The 20,101-nt window shown below is 44.1% G+C and overlaps 1 protein-coding gene across 3 annotated transcripts; it reads left to right on the top strand.

Annotated features, from left to right (window-relative positions):
- The first annotated feature begins 778 nt into the window (after window positions 1–778).
- On the top strand, window positions 779–19,967 carry PLCXD1 (phosphatidylinositol specific phospholipase C X domain containing 1). 3 transcript variants are annotated; one of them, XM_054813817.1, is made up of 8 exons: window positions 814–907; window positions 4,265–4,393; window positions 4,844–4,986; window positions 8,371–8,507; window positions 11,780–11,908; window positions 13,087–13,242; window positions 17,003–17,186; window positions 18,115–19,967. In XM_054813817.1, the coding sequence occupies exons 3-8, from the start codon at window positions 4,875–4,877 to the stop codon at window positions 18,411–18,413; spliced, it is 1,017 nt and encodes a 338-aa protein (XP_054669792.1). In that variant the 5' UTR covers window positions 814–907; window positions 4,265–4,393; window positions 4,844–4,874; the 3' UTR covers window positions 18,414–19,967. The 3 variants fall into 3 exon arrangements, with proteins under 3 accessions (XP_054669791.1, XP_054669792.1, XP_054669790.1); XM_054813816.1 differs by lacking the exon at window positions 4,265–4,393 and having other exon boundaries at window positions 779–907; XM_054813815.1 differs by lacking the exons at window positions 814–907; window positions 4,265–4,393 and having other exon boundaries at window positions 4,779–4,986.
- The last annotated feature ends 134 nt before the right edge of the window (window positions 19,968–20,101 follow it).

The raw sequence follows: 20,101 nt of genomic DNA, 5'->3' as shown, positions 1-20,101 counted from the left end.
TCTGCTGTAGACAACTCTCTGGGAACGCTGCCCTGCAGAGGAGAAAGGGAAGTTAATCTTCTCTATCCATTCTTTCCATTTCAGTTTTGGCTCACCATTGTTTATTTAAGGAACTGTGTATTTTAATGTGGTTTTGAAACAGGGATCTGAAGTAGGGGAGCTTCCTCCACCACACCAGAAAGCCTGTTGAGAGGCTGAGAAGGCACCCTGCTTCCAAAAACACCCAGAGGATTTGCATGTTTACCTCTATCTGCCATTCACTCACTCACGTACCTCCTGCCTCCTTACACAGGGAAGCTTTTTGAGGAGATTTTTTTTTGGCCTAGATTTCTGCAAGGTGCCATAATAAATATAAGTGAACTTCACCACGGATGAGGGGCCGTACAAGCTGAAGAGGAGGGAAAGAACTAGTGAATTCTTTTTTTAGCTCTGCAAACCGAAGAAATAGAAACTCTGTCAGACAAAGCAGGCAATTAAGGTACTTGATGTATATATTGGTAAATATATTTTTTAAGTTTTGGGTTTGTTTTTTTTTTTAATTGATAGATTTGTAAATGCAGTTGAAGGATGGCTACATGCTATTAGTGGTGTTCCCCCCACCCCGGCATCTCTCTGCCTGTCCCCTGCCTGCAGGCTCCTGCCGAAGCAATACACCTGCAGTCCACTAAGCGTCTCACCTGTGCGTTTCAGGCAGCGCCACTTACCCAGAACCACCTCCCCTCTTCTTCCTCATCTCTCTCGTCCCTCCTTCATCTTCCTCAAACCAGCGGTCACTTGACCCGGGCGGGGCGGGCAGAACAGGGCAGGGCAGGGCAGCCCCCGCCCGAGTGCGGGCAGCGCGCGGGGGGAGCCGGGGGTGCGCAAGTCTCCCTGAGGAGCTGAGATGGAAGCGGAATCGTTCATCGGAGTAAGTAAAACAATTAAAAAAAGGGAGGAATCCCTCTCCCCGGAGGGTACGGCAGAGGGCTGGTGGGCGTCGGGCCGGGCCGCGCAGCTGCCGGGCGCGGGGTGTGGGGGCGCTGAGCCCGTCTCCCGTGGTATCGCCCCCGTCTCCCGTGGTATCGCCCCCGTGTCTGGCGGGGCTGGCAGCTTGCTCCTCGCTGTGACAGTTCGGGTAGTTCTGGTCAAAATGTTTTCTGTAATTCCCGTGATGTTCGTTAGCTTCAGGGTTGGCTGCAGCAAATGTTTTAATTATGTCAAGCATTCCTTAATTATATCGCCCTCCCGGAACTGCGTGGTGTTTGGCCGTTGCCCAGCGCTCCGGGCTGGTGGGGCGGCGTGTGCAAGGCACGCTTTGGGCATAACCCGGGTGAGATCCCATCTGATGCCCTTGGTGTGCCGAGGTTAAAGGACAGTGATTTCTAGTCTCTTTGCACGTTTGCGGTTTTTATTGCTTATTTATTGTTTGTGTCTCAGTAGAGTCCTCAAAATGTAATTGCTGCCTGCACTCGGGCTGCCCAAGGGCAGGTCAGAAAGCTGGCATGAACGAAGGGAGCAAGGGTAGTTAGTTAATCATGGCAACAACGTGTAGGCTGGAAGGGGCAATAAAGACACAGCTCTCCTTTGTGGAGTCTGGGGTTTAGTCATGAGAGGCGATAGCTAACCGTTGTAGTTTAATTCCTCCAGGCAAGCCTCGGTTTCTCTTTAAAGGATATGCCACATCTCAAACACAAGGTAACAGCTGAGTTTGGAGGTGGCGGCGTGAGCATCTAGGGCTGTGCATTGCGCGGGGCATCAGGCCAAAATCTGGTCCAGTTGCTTCTGTACGGGACACGGTGTTGCTGCTCCTGCTGTGCACTCCCAGTGGCTGCCGTGTCCCGCCTCAGGGTGCTGTGGAGGGAAGTGGGAAGAAGATGAGGAGGATGATGAGATGCGAATCTGTCACGTGTCTGTGTTTGCAGGACCGCAGTGTGGCTTGGTCTTGCTGTTTCTGCTCTCTGCTGACTTTCCCCAGGCCCAGCAGGATACTCCTTGTGAAGTGTCCCGGTCCCACAGAGATTGGGGTGTTGACGGTAGCTTGTACCAGGCTGAGAACCTGCTGCCCATGGGTTTTGGCCGGGCAGCAGCGAGGGGTCTGTTGTACAGCCTGACAAAGCAGAGCTTGCTGCCTCTGCAGGGGCTTCGTCAGCGTGGGCCAGCGTTGGGCTGTCCTGACTTGGTGGTGAACTGGTGTAAGGGACTAGCGTGGCAAAACCCCAGCTTTTTTCTGTAGCTGTAGGGCTGTGCCTACACTGGCCCAAGCGAGGTGGTGAGAGCACATGGCAGGAGGAGGGGGTGGCAGCAGGTAAACCTGCGCCCCTGGACGCATTCTGGGAGTGCTGTCGGTGCAGAGGAGCTTGTGCTAGGCCAAGGTCTGGCTGGCTGTTGGGGCTCACAGGGTCCCCCTGCTCACTCTGGGGCTGTGTGCCTGCTCTAGGGGGGCATGGGTGGCTTTGGGGATTGGAGGAATTAGGCAGCCCCAAAGGATCTGGAAGGGGAGCTGCGGATCCCAAGGAAAAGAGGAAAAAGCAGTGCCTGTAGTTGGGTTTGTAGTCTGTGTATAGGACCCGCGTAAGGGCTGCCACGTGCTGCAGTCTCACAGCTCCTGTCGGCTTCAGAGCTGGGGAAGGAGAAAGACTATCCAGTCTCTTACAACTGGTAAATAGCAATGTTGCGTTAAACTTCTGCAGCCTCTGTCCATGCTGGTGGTACGTGGTATGCAGACTAGAGCAGAGTGGCGCTCGGTGAGCAGTGATGTGCTGTCAGAAGAAGCACAAAACACAGCAAAAGGGGACGAGATTAGCTGCGGACCTCTGCTGTCAGAACAACGGGTCTGCAGGAAGCAGAAGCTCGGCATGTTAAATTGCAGAGCCAGAGGAGGGATGAGTTGATATGCCTGAGATCTGAACTTCTTTCCAAGAATAATAATACTAGATGTGGCATATAGAGACCATTTCCTTATGCAGGATGAAAAGATCTGCACCTCTTCTTCTTTTCTTCTTCTCCCCCCCCCCCCCCAAATAAATCCATGGGAGTTTTTCCACTGGGCTTTGCACTAGGGCGGTCAAATACCTGTGGTTTTTTTTTTTTTTTTAAATAAGGAGACAAAGGGAACAAGAGAGGGTTTAAACCACTTCTTTCCTGCTTGCACCATGGCCTTGTGCACATGGATAACCTCTGAAATAGCCGCTCTTCACCAGGAGGAAAGCCCCAGGTTGTATACTGGACACATGCAGCCTGTGTCAGGCTGCCAGGGGTGGCTGGGCATTTCCCTCAGCCAACACGGTCCCATTCTTATGTTAACTGGAGTGGCTGTACTCAGAGAGACCAGTCCAAAGCCCCACCAAAGGCACAGCAAGGCAGGCTGTATGACTGATGCTATGTGCATTGGCAGATGTAAAATCAGATTGTGATTGTTGTGTGTGGTATGTATAGAAAATTTAGGAATGCAATTCCTAAAGTTGCCTTTCAGATGACCCTATGTAGCTGCCAAAAAAACCTCCAAAACTATTGCACCATGTTTAAGGAAATGTTCTTCATATAAACAGTATGGCTCACTTGTAAATCCAGAAAAAGCAACTACCTCCCAAAAGCAACCTGAAGAATACTTTGGGAAGAAGCAATCTCAGGAATGGATGTGCTGAGATGCAGCAAAAGGGACCAGGGAGGAAGCTTGGCAGAGCACAGAACCTGCACAAATACATATCTTACTGCCGTTGCTGTAGCAGACAAGAAGGAATCATTCACAGTGACAGCTTTTTTTAAAAAGGATTAAAAAGGAAAGTGTGATTATTAATATAGGTAATCGCTGTGCCATGATCTAAAAGAGAGTGTCCCACTACATAGCTGTGGAAAAAATAGCTAAAGCCTTGAAAACAGTGAGAAGAAGAAAGACTTTCATCCCAAAAACACCATCTGAACTTCAGGGACATTCTAGGGACACCCCCCACCCCCCAAAAAAAAAAAACCCCACCCTGAAACCAACCAAACAAAAGACATAGAGAGCTCATCTTTATGTTCTGCATCATCCAGGAGAACATAAAATGAAAAATGAACAGGGCAACTGTAGTAGGCCCTGGTGATGACCATGATTTCTCAGCTCGGTTTTACCCACGGGCACTCCTGCATGACCCGTGCAAATTTTGCAGAAGATCCCAGAGAGGTTTCTATCCAAGAACAACAGTTCAGAGTAGTTTTCACGAAGGTCTGATGAAACTGAAGTACTTGTGATCGTGGGCTCGGTACGGGTGATAAGACCAGACATCAAGAGATCCTCTCAAAACAGGGAATAAGAAGATGGACGTTTTCCTCTTTGGTCCCAGAAGCCAGCAGGATCTGAAAATCCAGTGTCCTGACATCTTGGTCAAGGCTTTTCACAGAGATATTGTTGTGGCAGCTGAATTGATGCTTCAGGGTAAGTGTTCTCCAAGGACCTGAGGTTTGTAGGCTCAGCCCCTGTCCTGGCCCTGCCATTGGTCCCACCACCATGCTCCCAGGGCTGCAGAGGGTCAGGGAGCGGGTGTTGTTTCACAGTGGAGGTAGGTTACTCCTCATGATGTCGCAATAGCCAATGTAGATAGTAATTTCTCCATGCCAATGAAGCTTTTTGCTCTATTTTTTCTTTCAGTTGGTCAATTTACCAGCTTGAAGCTGGAGCTCTCCCTTGGCATTGTGCTGGGAGACAACGTTATCAAAAGCAGTGTATGTTACGGCTGAGAAGCTCTTGACGTTTTTCTGCAACTACTTGAGAGAAGGATTCATATTTTATAGCATGAATAAATCCGTTCTGCACAGGTGCAATGGTATTAATTCAACCACAGTACATGCAATGGTTTATTCTTTTTCTTTTCTTTTTTCCTCCCAGAACATCTTGTGAAGTCCTAGAACAGGCACTGATGGAAGGCCCTTTGCAAACCTCTGTTCACGTGTGCCATGAAAATGGTCAATGGATGTCACGATTACCAGAGAAGCTCTGGGATATTCCCCTCTATAACTTAGCTCTTCCAGGTAAAGATCAACTTTTGTTCTCCGCTGTTTTGTTAGCATGTCATTTAAGCATTGGAACATCCTGTTTGTCCCATTTCAGGATGGCTACCTTTATTATTTGGGTCAGTGTGTGGGAGAAGGGCTTGGAGGAGGGTTTGTGTGATGTGTATGTGAATATTTTTAGTCTGTAATGTTTGGTGTTTCTTAGAGGGGAGGGGGGAAAAAAAGGATTTTTTTTTTTTTTCCTTTTTTGGAAGGGAAAGGAAGAGGGACTTATATGCAGTCACTGTGCAAATAAGTCAGATCAGTGTTAATAATCTGAGCATTTGCTTATCTGGGCCATGATGAGATTTTCCTAATACGTTCTTGCCACTTCCTACATAATAAAATGGTTCCAAAAGGACAGAAATAGCATTTTACCTTATTTGTTTTTGTACTCTTTAAAAGAGGCTGGAACAGTATGAAAAAGAGAGGATGGGGACTTTACATTAATAAAAACATTTGTTAACAAAGAGTTTGAATTTTCTGCGTGACCCTGCTTATGAAAACTGCGCTATGGCTGGTGTCCTCATTGGTACTACATTCAGACCTGTGTATCGTTAGCCTTTTTACATATTATTGCTTTTCCCTGCTGCCTTGAATAGATGTGGTTTTTGTGGTTTTTTTTTTTTTTCTTCATTCTGTCCAAAGAAGTTACGGGAGAACCCGTTTTCACTGACACATGGGGAGGCACTGGAGGACTGTCACCTCTTGAGTGGTTCCCTTTGCCTCCACAGTGAAAATGGTACTAAAGAAAAGTCTAGCCTGTGTTTTCTCTTGCACCTGTAGATGCGACAGGTAGTTTGGGTGGTAAGCAGCACAGTGTGTGGATGAATGTTTTATGTAGGCTACAGGATTGTAGGTTAACTTTAGCAAAGATGTATCTTTAGAGATAGTGGGGAAAATAAAATCTTGTCTTCAGTAGATGGAGCCCTGGGAGGACCTAAAAACTGTGGTGGATGGTTCTTTTTTTTTTTTTTTTTTTTTTCCCCCTACCCCGTGAACTAATGGAGTGTGGAGTTTTGATTAAAATTGAAACCCAGAAGCTTATTTCATGGTGACTACTTGGATATGTAATTTAGATTGATGTTAACTTCAAAACAAGCGCATCTCTGGTTTGATAAATCCTGTGTGAAAGGACCCCAGGACAGATGTTATAAAGAAAACCTACATTTCTTACTTATTTTCTTTTCTTGATGGTTAAATAGCTATCTTATGATGGAAGAAAGAAGGTCATGTTCTCTTCTTCCCCCTCCTTGCAAAAATCCTTCAAAAAGTCAGTAGCATGCTCAGTGGGTTTTTTTGGTGGAAAAGGAACCACGTTGTTTCTAAAAAAGCTTTCACAGTGGATGTTGTAGAATGCTGAGAACCTGCTGATGCATGCCTTTGACTTCCTGGCTCTTCCCGTAACAGTGACCTTGTTATTCTTGTGAATGCTTATTATTCTTGTGAATATGCCTGCATGGAGAACAGGTGTGAAGAAAAGCCCATTTCAGCAAACATTGGAGGACTTTTACAGAGCATTGCCGGCTATTAGCTTGAAAGATTTTGGTGGCTGTCCAGCTGACCTACAAAACTCTTCTAGTCCAGGTCAGAACAAAAGCAGGTCAAGACAGCTTTGGCAGGTTTTCAGAGGAAGCAATGACTGAGGGAGGCTCAGTTTGGAAACGGAAGCTTATCTCAGAGAAGACAACAAGGCATGCAAGAAATGTGAGAGAGTGCGTTCTGAAAGCATGACGAGGAGACAGAGGCAAGTCTCAGTAATTAGTGTTGTGTTTGCACCAGGTTCAGCACAGTCCTGCTGGGGAGATGTTGCTTCAAGGTCTGAAGCTACCTGGTTTGGTGCTAGCTCACTATCTTAGCATCATATTTGTTGTGCCGTGGATATACCCATCTTCCTTTCATTACTGTAACTCACTGACATCGCAAGAAGACTCCTAAATGACAGGTTACTATCTGTTTGCTGATTGGCATCAGTAGATGCAATGCCCATCGATGGAATCCTGTTTGCTTCTCTCAGACTTGGATTTGATCCATGGGTATTTAATGGTTTGACTCTTACATCTTGTAAGATAAACTTCTTTGATTGCATGCCCTCATTATTGATCTTCCATCTGCAATGAGCTTGGTTTGGGTGTTTAAAGCACGAAAATAGACAGAAAGCAGATTTTAAAAGGTGAAAAAATTGAGTGCAACATTAAACTATTATTGACAGTTTCAAAGAACTTTCTTTATTTGAAATATGATCTTGTCTTTTTACTTTGGCTACTAGAAATATTGCTATTGGCACCAGTAAGACTGACCATTCAAGAAGTCAGTTCCTAGCACCAGTGAACAATTTGCTTGGCAGAAGACTTAAAACATCCAAATGATATGCAATTTCCCTGCAGATACTCTGTAAAGATCCCAGCAAGTCACTTCACTGAATTGTTAGCTTTTCTTACTGATGGTTTATAAAATTAGAAGAAATAATGGAACAGAAAAAGCTAGCAAAATCACTGGCTGCCTGTCCTGAAGAAATTGTGAGTTGCAACAGAGTTTCATCTAAACATGATGCAAGAGATGTGTCAGATTTAATAAGACTTCAAAGAAGGCAAATATTTGGGCAGGCTGTACTTGGCTCTGATGCTTAAGCCTGTCCCTATGCAATTCCTTGTTTTGGAAAGAGGTAATTTTTGAAGTCCATAAGAAGTGGATCTTGTCCATCTATCACATGTAAACTTAGACTTGGATTTGCCTCTGAAACCTTTTAAGCACCCACTTATGTTGTTTTTGTAGGGGATGTGGGTGTTTAGTTCAGGAGGGCATTTTTACCAGATATTTAAGATATAAATGCTTAAAGTACCAGGTTGGTCCACTCAAAGGTGTAAGAAGATGAATTTCTGCTTTCAGTCATATTTTCCTGTGCAGAGATGATGGGATTGGAGTATGAAATCCTGCATTTGGACAACTCTTTAAACAGGACAAATTCTAGATAAATTCAGCCTTCAGCTATTTATTCCCTGAAAAAAGTGGGTTTTTACATCAAGATAATTATTTCAGTGGAAGATGCTAGTTGAAGCAGGCCGTTTTATTGTGCTTTGAGGCAAACAACGATGTCTAGTTTAGATGGGGACTGCTTTATGGAAAAGTCTTGATGCCTTCCCTTGACAAGGATTTCACACTAAGCTTATTAATGTCAGGTGAGCAACCTCTGTAGAAAAGCCCACCTTTTTTCCATAACTACATAGGCTGTCAGGCAATATAGGTGTGTGATTTGGAAATGGGATGGCACGTCTGGTGTGCGCACGCAATATAACCATGCATTGTGGTGCTTGAGTAGTTAAGAAATGCCATTTTCTGTACATGTATTTTTGTGTTCTACAGGGAGTCACGACACTATGACGTACTGCTTGGATAAAAACTCTGCTGTTAGTGGCAATGAATCCAAGCTGGTGAAGTTCTTAAACAAATGTATACCCTGCATTGTGCACCCCATTATCATGAAGTGGTCTACAACACAGGTAACTGTTGTCTAGCATTCTCGTCATGCCTGGGCAAAGTTGAAGCTTGTGCTGAGAGTCCTCATGCTCTCCTGTGCACAATGAAAGAACAGCCTGCTGCCCGGAAATCTGCGCTTTCGTGGCATACTGTTCTTGGGTGTTGTGGTTTAACCCCAGCCGGCAGCTCAGCCCCACGCAGCTGCTCGCTCACTCTGCTCCAGTGGGATGGGGGAGAGAATCGGAAGAGTGAAAATGAGAAATCTCTTGGGTTGAGATAAAGACAGTTTAATAGGTAAAGCAAAAGCCGCACGCACAAGCAAAGCAAGACAAGGAATTCATTCACCACTTCCCATGGGCAGGCAGGTGTTCAGCCATCCCCAGGAAAGCAGGGCTCCATCACGCGTAATGGTTACTTGGAGTGATGGTGTTCGTCTTTCCAAATGTCCCTCCCTTCCTGTTCCTTCCCCCAGCTTTACATGCTGAGCATGACATCATATGGTATGGGACATCCCTTTGGTCAGTTGAGCTCAGCTGTCCCGGCTGTGTCCCCTCCCAACTCCTTGTGCACCCCCAGCCCACTCACTGGTGGGGTGGTGTGAGAAGCAGCCAAGGCCTTGGCTCTGTGTGAGCACTGCTCAGCAGTAACGAAAACATCCCTCTGTTAGCAACGCTGTTTTCAGCCCAAATCCAAACCATAGCCCTGTACTAGCTACTATGAAGGAAATTAACTGTGTCCCAGCCAAAACCAGCACATTGGGGTATGAGATAGGTGCTATACATACCAGATCTTCTTTTGTGGGGAAAAAGCCTGTAAGTGAGGTGGGGATGATACATAAACAAAGATGTTGCTTAAAGCTGACCACTTGGTACTAGAAACTCATCTTCTTTTTCACATGTTTATTGTTGTTATAAAAACATTTAATATTATTATAATCAAAAGCACTTGCACTTTGTCCATTTTTACTATCGCTGTTGTGTGACGTCAGTTGTTTTCCCTATCTATATTGTGTGAGTATTTAACCCAGCAGCAGAGACAAAAATCTTGTTGAAAGGAGGCTTTTTTTACATAAAAATTAAGAGAATGAAGGTGTGGTCCCTTACGTAAAGTTTAGTTCATTTTTAAAAATGTCTGAATATTAAGCTAGTAGTTATCTCTCTGTTCCTCACAAGTGTATGTTAAAGACAAAATTGGGGATCATGATTTAAGCTGGAGCTTTTGAAGATTTTTCTAAAGAACAGACTTTTCTGGCATCAAAGAGGTACCAAAAATCTTTTCACTTTTGTTCTTATTGAAGGAGTAGTTCATTATTAGGGAATTAGAACTGAATAATTGATAAATGGCAATAATTATGCCTAGGCTTCTTTTTGTTGTGTTTGAAGCCCTGGCAAACTGGCATCTCAGATGCTACCAGATATCAAATATGTAACGGGAGTGATGAATTGATGTGGAAAGGCACTCGCTTAGCACAGTGCCTTGTCTTGAGTAGGTTTTTGCTTTGGGACTTAAGCCAACGAAAGATGTAGATACCTCCTAACTTGTGGGTTGCTGGCCAGTGAAGTGACCCTGCTGGCGACAAACAAGCTCCTCACATCGTTATGGCAATTTTGTGGTCCGACCCCAGCGTGCTGAGCAGGAAGTGGCCTGGCGCTGGTGGGAAAGAGGCAGGGCTGCAATCCTGCCCCTCCTTAGCTCTGCGGCGCTGGAGTTATCTTTGTGAGGCGCTGACTCCACCCGTCGGCATCCAGATATCAAGGACCCCTACCGATGGTAGGACCCACAGGTTCCTGGGTGCCCCAGTGCCTAGGAGGTGGTGCCTGGCTTGAGCCCTGGCTGTTATGGGTGTCATTCCAGAGGCCCAAATCTTTCCTGTGCAATGGCTGATGTCAGGTATGTAACTTCCGCTCGTTCCCTGGATGCCTGGTGTGAGATTGCAGGACTAAGCAGCGTTGCTCCCCAAGGCTTCCTCTTAAATTTTGCCATTGGGGGTCAATGTTCACACTGTCTAATTCAGTATCCAAACCCAGGTGCCCAATTAGAGAGTCTAATTTGTCTAGTTTTCCCATGCAGTCAACAGGAAGAAACTAATTAACCCAAAGGGCAGTTCAGAGCAGCAATTTCATCTGGTGCATTCTGGCCACAAAGGTTATGTATAACCTACAGCCATATGCACTCCCATCTCCAGCGTGCTCCAAACGAAGGTGGGACTTGGGCACGAATCAGTTCTTTGACTGTTCCAGCCCAGAGGAGACCAAGCAGGCGTGGAGGGAGCTGCTGGCCTGAGCCCACCGCACCACCTGCGCCCTGGGGCGCGCGGGGCAGGGCTGTTCCCCAGCGCTGCGGCTCAGGCACAGCCTGGGGGGGGTAAATTCCCGTCCTAAGAACAGAAAGTTAGCTGCTAGGCAGGGTGAGCATCTGGCCGGGTGTCTAAGCTCTGTCTCAGCACTGGAGCCATGAATGTGGTTATTCGGGCGCAACGCCTTGTATTGATTTAGCTTTTGTTGAATCCTTTCCAGCTTAAATCTGTACAGTGTATTCGTTCTGAAACCTAAAAATGTTGTCCGTAGCAGGCTGAACTGAGGCAAATCAGTGTTTAAACGTTTTTAATTAAATTGATGTTATTTTCTTACACAGAGAGAGCCTTGATATAGGTAAGAGACGCATCATTTGGGACTTTTTGCCCCAAAAATTCAGCTTTATCACCTGTTCCATTCAGCCCTCAAATCCAGTAGGAGAGGTCCAAGGGAAAGTCAAAATAGAGGAGAACCTCTGTTTTGTGGGACTTCTACAGGTTAAATCAAACTTTTAAAGAAACCTTATCCTGAAAAAGAACAATTGCCAGTACTTTTTTCTATTTTTGTTTTTCCTTCTGTTGGGGATAAGTGAGCTCCGCAGAGACAACCATGATAAAGTCTTTGATCTAATAAAACGAATACAGCATTTCTAAGGTGCTGATCCCGCAATTTTTGCTCATGCAGATAGTCTCGTGAAGAGTGATTGTGTATTTACGCACAGGTTAATGGATCTTTAACTTTCAGAACACAACAAGGGCAGGGGTCTGAAACTAATCTAATCTGTACCTGCAGTATATGCCGTAGGGAAATCAGGTTGCCTCTTGTCAGACAGTGAAATACTTCAAAGTTGCAAGTTGGTGCCATATAGTGCCATTTAAAAGATGAAAGACCTGTGAAAAATGTCATAGAGCTAACTTTGTACACTTCTTTTGGCTTTCTGAACAAAAGGTGCAAATCTCTTCCAAGCTCTCAGGACCTTTGTCTTCTGTTTCACCTTTCAGGTACTGACTGTGACGGAGCAACTTGAGGCTGGAGTCAGATATCTGGATTTTAGGATTGCACACAAGGCTAATGATCCATCTTTGACGTTGTACTTCGTGCATATGATTTACACAACTATTACTGTACAGGTATTATCCTTACCTTTGGGATGGCTGTAAAAACAGTGCTGTTTCATTTATTTAAGAGACATTATAATCTGAAAATGCTGGTTCAAGGTTTTCTGAGTAGGTTATTTGTTTCCCTAATGTGAGGACTTCAAGCTGGAGAAAATTAGCAGGGCTGGAAGCTAGTTTCAGCAGCTGCAAGCGAGACTGGAGCATCAATCAATTCCTCATCCTCAAACCGGAGTTGCTGTGCCTTGCTCTCCACCACCTATCCCCTACCAGGTGTCTGATGTTTCTGGGGTTTATCTTGCGTTGTCCAGGGTGCTACCCAGGGCAATCCTGTTTCCCTGGTAAGAAGAGAAGTTATTAAAGGAACAAAGGTACTAAAAGCCTCATAAAATCACAGAAACACTTTTTTTCTTGAGGAAGAAGTATTTCACTGAAAGGTAGAGAGTCTCAAATCCAGGTCCCACGATCAAATTACTGTCAGCTACTATGAAGAAACTACTGTGAGTTGCTCTTTGCATGTGGTCTGTCACTGGACTAGTTTACATTTTTTTTTCCCACTTGCTGGGCCCTGTACAGGCAGGCACAGCCAGCTAATGCCGCTTTTCGTTTGCAGACTAACTGGCTAAACTTCAGTTTCATACTCGTGAGTCTGAACCCTTTCAGGCCTTGAGATTTCCTGGTGACTGGCATGCTCATGTAAACGGTGAGATGTAGTGCCTGACTCCCCTGCTAGTTAAACACAGTCTTCGGGAAGTTGTCATTGCTCATAACGAATGAGGAAAACAGGTCCTGTCATGCTTAAGCAAGCACAGAGCTTTTCCCTGGTTTTGAGTTTGCCACTAACACGTTGTTTGTCCTTAAAGAAGCTTGGGAAGATGAGTTTACTGCTAACCTGCCTCTAGGCAGTAGGGGTTTCATGGATATTATCAAAATACAAAGCTGCTAAGTGTAGTGTGCTAGATCCACATCCAGAGCAAACCAGCACAGACCTGCGGAAAGTAGGTTTTCCTGGGGTGCGTCTCTCCGCATCACCGTGCGGGCCGTCAGATATCCGTCCTCCAGAAACCTACGCTGACTTTTATTATTGTGATTTGTGAGTCTGCCCTACCTACCATCAATGCTTTGTTGGGTTTATGTCCTTTCCCCTGCATAGCAGAGATGACTTTCTAAGTTGCCGTAACTCTCTCTTGTAGGATATTCTGTGGGAAGTGTTAAGGTGGTTGGAAACGCATCCTCAGGAAGTTGTTATCTTAGCCTGCAGGAATTTTGATGGATTAAGCAAGAAACTTCACTGTCATCTTATTGCCTGTATAAAAGAGATTTTCCAGTGTAAACTGTGTCCCAGAAATGTAAGTATTAGATCCTTTTTTCCTAATTTTTAAGAATGGTATATTACAGTGAGATCTTTGATCCCAAATTTTTAGATATATTCTACTTTCACTATGTTTTTAACCTAAGAAAAGTAACATTTACTACATCAGAGATAGGTCTCTACCTGATAAAATTGAGTAGGAGTAGATAAAGCAAACCTACATGCCACAGTGTGGAGGAGGGAGTTAAATTTGATTGTCATGTCTGTTGAGTTGTGGGACAATAGTAGGGACATAACTGCCATCCACTGTCCTGTCTGAGTTCTGTTATAAAAAAAAAAGGAAAAAAGTGTGTGTGTGTTATAAATGTAGTCTATACTATATTTATAGTATTTAAAGAATCCCTTTTCTGCCTTTTCACAGCAGTAATTATAGATGAATTTTTATGCTATTTATAATAGTTTAGGTTGGAAGTGACCTCTGGAAGTCATCTGGTTCAGCTCCACCATGTAAAGCAGGACCAACTTCAACATTATGTTGGGCTGCGTCCTGTCCATCCTTGAATATCTTCAAGGCTGGAGATTCCACAACCTTTCTAGGCAGCTTGGTCCAGCGTTTGACCACTCTGACAGTGAACATGTTTTCCTTCTGTCTATCTAATCAGAATTTCTCTTGCTGTAACTTGTCTGCTGACTTTCATCCTTTTGCTATGCATCTCTGAGAAGTCGTCTCTACATCTGCCTGTTAGGTGTTTATGGACAGGTCTCACTGCTGCCTGGAGTCTTCTCCTCTTCGTGCTGAACAGATCCAGCTCTCTCAGCCTGTCCTTGCAAGTCACGCTTCATCCTCTGCTCGCTCTGGTTGCGTGCTGCTGGACTCGCTCCAGCATGTCAATGACTCTTTTTGTACTGAGGAAGCCCCAGCTGGACACAGTACTTGAGATGCAGTCCCACAAGTACTGAATAAAAGGGAAGAACCCCTTCTCTTGACCTGCTGTCCGTGCCTTTACTAATGCAGACCACTTTGCAGTTGACCTTTGTCACGTGGGCACATTGATGGCTCACGTTCAGCTTGGTGTTCCACTAGGACTTCCGGGTCCTTTTCTGCAAAGAAGCTTTCTACCCACCTGCCCCCAGTCTGTCCTGGTGCATAGGGTCTGTCCATTCAGGTGCAGAACTTTGCATTTTCCTTTGAGCTTCGTGAGGTTTCTGTCAGCTCATGTCTCCAGCCTGTTGAGGTCCCTCTTAATAATGTCTCTGCTCTCAGTGCATTTCTGGTGGCAGTGACTTTCTTTCCTGGATGTGAGCTGGAGCTGACCTTCCAACCAGCCTAACGTGCTTCCAGTCACCCAATCCTCCAGAAAAGCCTTAATTTAAATAATCAGAAATTATTTGATTGCTAAACTTCAGAAGTTGAGGTTTTTAGCTTCTTCTGTTTTTTACAAGGTGTGGGAGCTTTTAGCAGTTAAACAATTAACATTTCAAAGATGTACAGGAACAGAGGGTTTTCTCTGGAGATGTGAGGGGTACGGGATAATGATGACCCTGTTTGCGATTCGAATTCAGCCTTTGAAGCTGGTGTGTCAGTAGTGGGTGAGTATTACCATTTCAAAGTGTTTTGTACAGCAGAGTTAAAATAGAACAATTCTCAGCAAAACTAGGGGATTCTGAATATTGAGGCCTCAGATGAATAACTGAAGACCTGAGTGACACCGTTTTATTGTTTTCCCCAAATAACTTGAGTGCATAAGTCGTGGATGAGCAGAGCAATACTGGAGAAGATGGGCAAATTGGTTTTCAGACACATGGCCAGCTCTTAAAAAGAAAAATTTTTAATTGCAAAAGGGGCAAACTGCTGCTGATAGTTCATTGTACGAAGATGATGAATGAATGGTTTGAGATCACTTGACTGAAGAAAGAAGAATGTTTCCAAGGGATGTCCGGACGGGAGGAGGAAGGGCACTGGAGAAAAGAGAAGCCAAGTACTTCCCTCAACCAGGAACACTTTATCTCTATGGGGTCTGTGACAACCGCAATGGATCTCACCATTTTTGCAAGTGATGTCATTGCAGGTTAGGTAGCTGTGGGGTTTTTCAGGATCACAGATTCAGATTTAACATCAAACAACCAAGTGCTTGCTCACTTATTCTAAAATAATCTGGTATCTACTGTCTTTCAAGACTGCAACTCTGTTGTCGTAAAAATAGGTAAGTATTTAGGAAGCAACTGCTAAGTAGAGATCTGTATGTAGTACTGGCATAGGCCACAGCATGACGACATTACATTGTGTCTAAAATTTTAATTGCCTTAACTATTCAAGGTGTTTTCCTTTGATGTGGGTTACTATGGTTTAAAAATCCCTTGTTAGATATCTAGTTTCACTTCTGCTTTGTTTGCAAAATAAGCACCTGTGTTCCTGTACATATTTCTGGTAGCTTTATTCTTTGGCTCTTATCCCACACTTTCTTCTTTTTTTTTTTTTTTTTTTTTTTTTTTTTTTGAGATTCCAGCTTCAGAAAGGCAACTGGAATAAAGCAAAGGCTTGTCAACCACAGATTTCTGTAGTTTGAGTAGCTTGTGTCTTAATTTTGGAGTATTTTCTGACCTAATTGGGGCTTGTACTCTCTCTTGGATGAAGTCAGAGGGATTCCCATATTCATTCAACCCTCGGCTCTTTTCAAAGATTTACGTAACATTTTCAACTGCCTTTGGCTTTTATTTTAATAAGTTAATTGGAACCTCAAAAAGCCACTGCTTTCTTTTCATAAGCAACAGATACAGCTTTTAACCACAACATTCTTAAACAATACCTGTTAAATATGTTGGTTTTGCAAATAAAACTAGTCCAAGGGCTGCAATTCTGTCTGATGGTAACTTTTTGAGGATCGGAAAATGCCATTTCTTATTGAAACACTTAAATTTAACAGACCTGTTTCAGCCTGTCTGTCTGTCTGAGGTTTCTGACTCAAGTCTTCCCCTCTCTCAATTCAAAATGTCTGGGGCACCCCAGTTTCAGAAACTTTCCACTTAGAGAAATCAGAATGTATCTCTTGAAGACTTACATTTAGTCTTACCAAGTCTTAAGCAGTTCAGTTTTCTTTGGCTACAGCCACAAATTTGGATCAATGTGGGGCATTTGCCAAAATTATTCCTGCTTCTCTGTGTCTGTATTCCTACAGCTGGGTGTAGGACTTGGCCCCTCTCCTACCTCCTTTTGCCAAATGGCCTGTGTCTTCCTCTCCCACCAAATTTTCAGCAGCGGTATGTGCACGAGGGCTGATGCAGGCATGGTTTCTTCTTACACAGGTGTAAGATAAGTTATGTACTTTACCATAGTTGAATAGTTCAAGGAAAGGGAGGAAACCTCCCTTGTCAGGGGATGTTTAGATTAGATATTAGGAAAAATTTCTTCACCGAAAGAGTGGTCAAGCATTGGAACAGGCTGCCCAGAGGGGGGGTGGAGTTATCATCCCTGGGGTTGTTCAAAAAACATGTAGATGTGGCAATTTGGGACATGGTTTAGTAGGCACGGTGGTGTTGGGTTGACGGTTGGACTTGATGATCTTAGAGGTCTTTTCTAGCCTTAACGATTCTATGATAAGGAGGAATTTGTGGAAGTTCCCAGGCTCCCATTGCCACTGCAGCTTGTAACCCAGCCAACGACCTACTGGGCTGCATGCTTAGAAGTTTAATTGAACTGAATCTGTGCCTCTCTGCCAAGGCAATCTCACACGTTCAGTGTGTGAACTTTGGGAATGCTGCTGTGCTGTTGACTTCAACCCGGGCACGCTTTCTCTTAGGTGGTGCCGACACTGCGGACCATGTGGCAGCGCGGCCATCAGGCTATAGTCTCGTACGAAGAGGACACGGAAGTGGAGGAGCACTGCGAGCTGTGGCCCGCGATCCCGTACTGGTGGGGAAACAAAACTGCCACTCGGGCTCTTATCCATTTCTTAGAGCGCATGAAGCAGAGGGGCCGTCCAGGTAGGCACAAGGAGCGGCTCGGAGGAAACAAGGGGCATGTACAGCAATGCAGAACGAATAGGACTAGGAAGTTGGGTGTCATAGCATTAAGGGATGTAATTGCTTTGTGCATGCTGCCCGCACAAGATGCGCCCGTGTTGCTGAGTGCTCTGCCCACCCGTGGGCGAGTGCAACGTTCATCTTTGGTGCTGCAAATACATGCATCAGTCTACGTACACGCACAGACTGTATAAATTGCGGCAGCAGCTTCACTTGCGTGATCCCATGAAAAAGCAGCCCTCAGCACAGAAGAGCTAGCTGGTGTGGTCATGCCCTTCTCACAGGAGACTGCTTCCTCAATCCAGTGCTCGCTGCTTTAGGCAGCGCTGGTGACAAGGGAATGCATTACGCTATTCTTCTTGTAATAAAGAAGCCCCTACAAGAATGGCGCATGAAGGCTGCAGCTGCATTAGGCAATAGCAGCGCTCAAGCACGCTGGTGTAGTCTACGCCGAATGAAATTCGGTTCATAACCCCTGATGGAGGTCTGTGATGTGCACGAATGGCGTGAGGAAGGGGAGAACTGCTCAAAAGCATACACCCTGGCCAAGGGAAAATGCACCCGGTGTTCCCGGCTGTCACGGGGGACAGCTAAGCATTTGGAAGCAACCCTTACAGAAACAAACACAATTTACAAAGGAGGACTAGTTAGTGGAGAACCTTTAGTCTGCAATGAATAATTTAGACAAATTTAGCTAAACTGCAAGAAGGGGAGACAGCCTACTGCAACAGTTCTAGCAATATGAAACCATACAGAAAGAGTGTGAAGTTAGTATTTTAATGATTCCTAGAGAAACGAGATCTGGAGTTAATGCGATGCTGAGCAGTTTCTGTTCTCCTCAAAGCAATATTTAATGTGCCACCTTCTGATTTTTGGTTTTTTGTTTCAGAGAAATTCTTTGTAGCGGGGATTAACCTTACTGAAAACTTAAGGTATATTCTCTTACACCCATTTGGATCATTGAAGAAAATGACACTCCGGAGTCTTCCATGCCTGAAAATCTGGATAAAGCAGCAGTATCCAGGACCAAAAAAAGAATGTATTAACATCATTGCTGGAGACTTTATAGGAAATGATGATTTTGTCAAAGATGTGATAGAACTTAACACAAAAATTAATCCGCCATTGCACTGTCAAAGTAAAGGGGTGGAACAAACAGTATTTCACTCTCAGCTTCTTCATCTGTGAAAAGCAGAAGAGGCTTTGTCTGCAGTTAACGTGCCCTGGTTTAAACAGCCCGGATCCCATAGAGGTCCGGTTAACTTAAACCAGGGATGTTTTAAAGACTCAGGGAGAAAAGCGCTCTCAACATCATCAGGTTTTCAAGGCCCTTTCACAGAAAAGGGAACAGGCAGACCTTGCCAAAGTCTCTAGAGAACTGTGGTACAGGTATCATTTACTGTAGCAGTTGACAATACTGAAAGTCCAAAGAACTTAATCTTATTTTACATATGAGGAAGAAGGAGAAATATGTCAGTAGCTGCATGAATTATTTTGTGATAAGATTTTTATCTTTCTTATAATTGTAAAGATATTCTGCACTACTTGCAACCCCAATTCTCAGTCTTTTAGATCAGTGTGAAACTGAGTGGTCTGTTTTCATAGTTAGTGTTAAATAAACAAAAGGAACAGTTTAAAAATATTTTTGATATATCAAAGATACTGTATAAACAATCCTATTTGATGTGATTTTTATATATACATCGTATCATTAACATTGGGGATCTGGAAGTGGCTGTACCGTTGTTGGGTACTGAGTATCAGTTGTGAGCACCTTTACCAACAGGGTAGTCACAACACTCTTTATGATTTGTAAGAGGGTTTTTATGTGTATTTGAACACTTATTCTTTTTATCACTCGTGCCAGTTCTGCAGTGATAAAGATACCAAAACTAAGCCTCTAGACATTTTTGTCTGTGGTAATGAAATATCTTTTATTAGGTGTCGCCAAAATATGCCTTACACTGAAAATAAACATGTATGAAACAAATGCCTTCTCTAAACTTGGACTGCTCTAGAAATACAGATTCTTGGCTTCTGTCATGCTCATCTGGGGTTTCACACCTAGTCTTTAACTATTTTAGTAGCACTGTAATTATTTTTCCTCTCAATAAGCAGGTTTTGCTTATGTAAAAACTAAGGCTTTTATGCTGTTTGCCATTGCATATTAACCCTACTTTTCTAATTTTTAAAATGAACTGTGCAGTAACAGCTGATCACAAAGCTAAGAGAAAGGGCAAGCGTCAGGACTAAACCAAAACCAGGCATTGTATAAAGTTCACTATGCAGCTTCATCAATATACCTCACTTTTTAGATGCACTCTATATGCAAAAGCTGAGTTCAAATGCCTGGTGAGATGTTCGTGTTTGCAGTAGGTGTTTACAGAAGTTTGAAAGCAACTGCTACTTGACATCAGATCAGGGTCACCCTAGACTTCTCAGCACGAAAGGCTAAGATACTACCTCCTTGTGTAATCTCTTGCAATTGCAGAATATGTAGGAGTAAAAACATAAACATTCCATTTATAAAGAAGACTTTCTAAATGCTGTTTTCAGGGCTTTTTATCCTTGTTCTTACCTTTATGTACTTCACAGGGAGTAGTCACTCAGTCTTGATTTTTTTCTTTTTGAGTCACTAAATGCATTAAGTGTCACGTTACACTCAGAGTGTTTTTCTGCCTCTCTTTTGTAACCTCGAGTGACTTGTTATTCTATCTAATAAAAGTTCATCTCTTTGTGTAATATGGACTGAAATAGTTTTACTTCTCCCTTCTGTGATCCCAACTATCTTATTGGTTCCCAAGAGTAATTCATAACTCAGGTAATGGATCAGGTCTTGGGTTTTTTTTTTCTTTGGGAAATAATTTCACACACAA

This window comes from Grus americana, chromosome 1, assembly GCF_028858705.1.
Source record: "Grus americana isolate bGruAme1 chromosome 1, bGruAme1.mat, whole genome shotgun sequence".
Lineage (NCBI taxonomy): Eukaryota > Metazoa > Chordata > Aves > Gruiformes > Gruidae > Grus > Grus americana.
The sequence above is the reverse complement of the archived record's forward strand: the minus strand, read 5'-3'. Positions and strand labels throughout refer to the sequence as shown.

Coding starts and splice junctions, on each gene's coding strand:
- PLCXD1 (XM_054813815.1), top strand. CDS start 4,779: ATGGTATTAATTCAACCACAGTACATGCAATGGTTTATTCTTTTTCTT. Junction 13,243..17,002: donor GTAAACTGTGTCCCAGAAAT/GTAAGTATTAGA, acceptor GCTTTCTCTTAG/GTGGTGCCGACACTGCGGAC. Junction 17,187..18,114: donor GAAGCAGAGGGGCCGTCCAG/GTAGGCACAAGG, acceptor TTTTTGTTTCAG/AGAAATTCTTTGTAGCGGGG.